This window comes from Calidris pugnax, unplaced genomic scaffold (genome assembly GCF_001431845.1).
Source record: "Calidris pugnax isolate Ruff unplaced genomic scaffold, ASM143184v1 scaffold891, whole genome shotgun sequence".
Taxonomy (NCBI): Eukaryota; Metazoa; Chordata; class Aves; order Charadriiformes; family Scolopacidae; genus Calidris; species Calidris pugnax.
Window position 1 is genome coordinate 1,495 of NW_015091751.1, and position 4,994 is coordinate 6,488.

At 54.9% G+C, this 4,994-nt stretch overlaps 1 protein-coding gene across 1 annotated transcript in view; it reads left to right on the top strand.

Moving 5' to 3' along the window:
* The first annotated feature begins 259 nt into the window (after positions 1 to 259).
* The window catches only part of LOC106900047 (transcription activator BRG1-like), a 69,976-nt gene continuing 65,241 nt past the window's right edge, over positions 260 to 4,994 (top strand). Inside the window, 4 exon segments of the mRNA XM_014962007.1 lie at positions 260 to 524; positions 2,678 to 2,810; positions 3,228 to 3,626; positions 4,339 to 4,452. Coding sequence (XP_014817493.1) covers positions 303 to 524; positions 2,678 to 2,810; positions 3,228 to 3,626; positions 4,339 to 4,452 — 868 coding nt within the window. The 5' untranslated portion in view covers positions 260 to 302.

Sequence of the window (4,994 nt, forward strand, 5' to 3'; positions counted from 1 at the left end):
CAGAACTGGTAGAAAACCGCTTAAAATTGACCAAAATTCCTGATTTTTGCATGGAGTGGATAATGGGGATATTGGTGTTCTCTCACCGGGATGATGGATTTGGGAGCGGGTTTCTGCTTTCTTTGGGGGGCTGGCTGGGTTCACTAACGAGCTCTGGGTTCGTTAACGAGGGGTTTGCTCCGGGTAAAGGGTGGTAGAATCTCCCTAACCCTAATTTCTCTTTTTTTGTGCTCATTTTTGGGGGGTCTCTTCCAGGGTTGGTGGCTGAGACGAGCTCCCCGCCGGCAGGACCCCGCTGAGAGATGTCGACCCCGGATCCTCCCATGGGGGGGACCCCAAGACCAGGCCCCTCCCCTGGACCCGGCCCCTCCCCGGGGGCCATGTTGGGCCCCAGCCCCGGCCCCTCCCCCGGCTCCGCCCACAGCATGATGGGCCCCAGCCCCGGGCCCCCCTCGGCGGGACACCCCCTGCCCCCCCAGGGACCGGGGGGCTACGCTCAGGACAACATGCATCAGATGCACAAGGTGAGGTGGGAGATGGGGTGGTGGAAAATAGGCTCATCTTTGGAAAAATGGGGTCGGGGTGGGTTGGTTGGGGTGTTAATTTGTTGTTTTGGGGTCACGTTTCCCTTGGGATGGGAAATCTGAGGTGTTAATGGTTTATTTTAGAGTTGGGGTGATGGTGATGATGGTCTTTAGAGTTGGGGTGATGGTGGTGATGCCCCTTAGAGTTGGTATCATGATGGTCTTTAGAGTTGGGGTGATGGTGATGATGGTCTTTAGAGTTGGGGTGATGATGATGATGACCCTTGGGGTGATGTGATGATGCCCGTTAGGGTTGGGGTGATGATGATGATGCCCCTTAGAGTTGGGATGGTGATGGTGATGCCCCTTAGAGTTGGTATCATGATGCCCCTTAGAGTTGGGGTGATGATGATGATGATGCCCCTTAGAGTTGGGGTGATGGTGACGATGTCCTTTAGAGTTGGGATCATGATGGCCTCTTAGAGTTGGGGTGTTGGTGATGATGATGCCCCTTGGAGTTGGGGTGATGGTGATGATGCCCCTTAGAGTTGGGATTGTGATGCCCTTTAGAGTTGGGGTGATGGTGATGATGATGATGATGCCCCTTAGAGTTGGGGTGATGGTGATGATGGTGATGGTGATGCCCCTTAGAGTTGGTATCATGATGCCCCTTAGAGTTGGGGTGATGGTGATGATGCCCTTTAGAGTTGGGGTGATGGTGATGATGATGCCCCTTAGAGTTGGGGTGATGATGGTGATGATGCCCCTTAGAGTTGGGGTGATGGTGATGATGCCCCTTAGAGTTGGGGTGATGGTGATGATGGTGATGATGCCTATGATGGGGTGATGGTGATGCCCCTTAGAGTTGAGGTGATGGTGGTGGTGATGCCCCTTAGAGTTGGGGTGATGGTGGTGATGCTCTTTAGAGTTGGGGTGATCATGCCCTTTAGAGTTGGGGTGATGGTGATGATGGTGATGGTGATGCCCCTTAGAGTTGGTATCATGATGCCCCTTAGAGTTGGGGTGATGGTGATGATGCCCTTTAGAGTTGGGGTGATGGTGATGATGATGCCCCTTAGAGTTGGGGTGATGATGGTGATGATGCCCCTTAGAGTTGGGGTGATGGTGATGATGCCCCTTAGAGTTGGGGTGATGGTGATGATGGTGATGATGCCCCTTAGAGTTGGGATCATTATGCCCTTTAGAGTTGGGGTGATGGTGATGATGATGATGATGCCCCTTAGAGTTGGGGTGATGGTGGTGATGCTCTTTAGAGTTGGGGTGATCATGCCCTTTAGAGTTGGGGTGATGGTGATGATGTCCTTTAGAGTTGGGATCATGATGCCCCTTAGAGTTGGGGTGATGATGGTGATGATGCCCCTTAGAGTTGGGGTGATGGTGATGATGCCCTTTAGAGTTGGGATCATGATGGCCTTTAGATTTGGGGTGATGCTGATGATGATGCTCTTTAGAGTTGGGGTGATTGATGATGTCCTTTAGAGTTGGTATCATGATGCCCCTTTAGAGTTGGGGTGACGATGATGATGCCCCTTTAGGGTTGGGGTGATGGTGATGATGCCCCTTAGAGTTGGGGTGATGGTGGTGATGATGATGATGATGCCCCTTAGAGTTGGGGTGACGGTGATGATGATGCCCTTTAGAGTTGGGATGATGGTGATGATGTCCTTTAGAGTTGGGACCATGATACCCTTTAGAGTTCAGGTGATGATGATGCCCCTTAGAGTTGGGACCATGATGCCCCTTAGAGTTGGGGTGATGGTGGTGCCCCTTAGAGTTGGTATCATGACGCTCTTTAGAGTTGGGGTGATGGTGATGATGCCCTTTAGAGTTGGGATGCTGCTTTCAAGGCCAGGTTGGACAGGGCTCGGTGCGACCTGGTCTGGTGGGAGGTGTGTGGAGGTGCCACTGGATGATCTTCAAAGTCCCTTCCACCCCAAACTGTCCCATAACTCTATGATTTCCCCCAAATCCCAGGGCATCAGACCTCCTCAGCTCTGGATTGATGGGGGGGGAGTTTAATTCCAAACTAAGGAAGGAGAACGAAGGGTGTTGAGGAGGCAGCAGGTCTGGCCCCTCCCTCTCCAGCTCTCTGATATTTTTTTTGGGGTGTTTTGGGGTGTTTTCTTCCGCAGCCCATGGACTCCATGCACGAGAAGGGAATGACCGAGGACCCTCGTTACGGCCAGATGAAAGGGATGGGGCTGCGGCCCGGGGGGCACGCGGGGATGGGGCCTCCTCCCAGCCCCATGGACCAGCACTCGCAAGGTTGGTGGCTTGAAAAATCAGAAGAAATGGGTCTTATTTTCATTTTTTTTTATTTTTGAGGGGCTGGAGCTCCTGTGGCCGTCGCTTCCCCCCTCTTCCCGGGTGGAAAAGCCAGGAAAACAAATGGCACAAAAATGGTCAAACTGGGGGAATTTTGTCCCTCCCTGTGTCCCGGTCTCCTGGGTGGGCTTGGTGTGGTGTCACCCACCAAACACCTTTCCTTGCCCTAAAATCCTTGATTTTTTGGGAAGGACGTGGCGCTCCTGGGGTTTCCACATCTAAAGCAGCCACGGGCTCCTCCGGGGAGGAGTTTTCTGTGGTTTTCCCTTTTTTTGGGGCTCAGTCTTCTCATCCCCATCCCTGTGGGGATCTAATTGTCCATCCTGTCCATCCATCCCTCTGTCCATCTGTCTCCAGGCTACCCCTCTCCGCTCGGCGGCTCCGAACACGCCTCCAGCCCGGTCCCGGCCAACGGTCCATCCTCTGGTCCTCAGATGTCCTCGGGACCTTCTGGGGTCCCTTTGGATGGCACTGACCCCCAAGCTTTGGGGCAACAGAACCGGGGGCCCACCCCTTTTAACCAGAACCAGCTGCACCAGCTGAGAGCCCAGATCATGGCCTACAAGATGTTGGCCAGGGGACAACCTTTGCCCGACCACCTCCAGATGGCCGTGCAGGGCAAGAGACCCATGCCTGGAATGCAGCAGCAGATGCCGACACTACCTCCCCCTTCCGTCTCCGGGACTGGACCAGTGCAAGGACCAGTACAAGGGCCTGGACCGGGACCCACACCTCCAAACTATAACAGACCTCACGGTGAGGGCTTCCTCCTCCTTGGCACCAGGGTTTTTGGGGTCACCTTGGCCCTCGGCGTTGCCCTGGTGGGCACCCAGTTGGGGGTTTTTCCGTTGGCGCGTCTCAACCCAACTGGTTCCCCTGGAGAAGGCTCTGGGGGGATCTTGGAGCCCCTTCCAGTTCCTCAAGGGGCTCCAGGAGAGATGGGGAGGGAGCAGGGATGAGGGAAGGGAGCTATGGGACCAGGGGGAAGGGTTTTAAGCTGAAAAAGGGGAGATTTAGGGAGAAATTGTTGACTCTGAGGGTGGGGAGAGCCTGGCCCAGGTTGCCCCGAGAAGCTGTGGCTGCCCCATCCCTGGAGGGGTTCAAGGCCAAGGTTGGAGGGGGCTTAGAGCGACCTGCTCTGGTGGGAAGTGTCTGGGATGGAGCTCAATGGTCTTGAAGGTCCAGGTTGCCCAGAGAACCTTGAAGAGGTTCAAGGCCAAGGTTGGAGGGGACTTGGAGCGACCTGCTCTGGTGGGAAGTGGCCGGAGGTGGCACTGGGGGGGCTTTAAGGTCCTCCGATGGGGAGGGGGACACATCTGGGGGGGTTCTGTGCTGGTGAAAACATCTCCCTGCTGGTCAGGTCTTCTGAGCAGGGGAGTAAATGTTGCTTCTGGTGTTTACACCCAAAGATCAACATCTTAATGTGGGTTTTTTGGGTTTTTTCCCCCCTTTTTTCCCCTTTCTGCAGGTATAGGAGGGCCTAACATGCCCCCTCCCGGACCCTCAGGAGTTCCCCCAGGAATGCCTGGACAACCCCCCGGCGGCCCCCCCAAGCCCTGGCCAGAAGGTGAGACCCCAGGGGGTTGGCTGGTGGCCACCAAAACCTACCTTCAACCATCTCACGGAGCCACGAGCTCGTTAGGGGCTGGTCGTTAACGAACTGACGTGCCAGGGTGGGGGGAGACCCCTCTTCTGGGTTCAAACCCTGGAAATGGGGGTTGATTTCATCATCCTGTTCTTCTGTCGTGGCTCCACGAGGCCGTGGGGGCCCAGCCTGGACCCACCACTCGAACTTCATGGGCTTCATGTGGGGAGGGAGCCCCCCACTTTGGGTTTATTTCCCCCTAAATTGATGGGATTTGAGGGGTGGGGGCTCTGGGGGGGGCTGTGCCGAAGCCGGTCTCCGCACCCCGATCAGTGGGAAGGGACCTGGGGGTATTTTTAATCAACCCCTTTTCCTTAAAACTGATGGATTTTGGTTGTCTTTTTCCCTCTCCCTTTTCTTTCTCTCCCTTTTCTTTCTCTCCCTTTTCTTTCTCTCCCTTTTCTTTCTCTCCCTTTTCTCTCTCTCCCTTTTCTCTCTCTCCCTTTTCTCTCTCTCCCTTTTCTCTCTCTCCCTTTTCT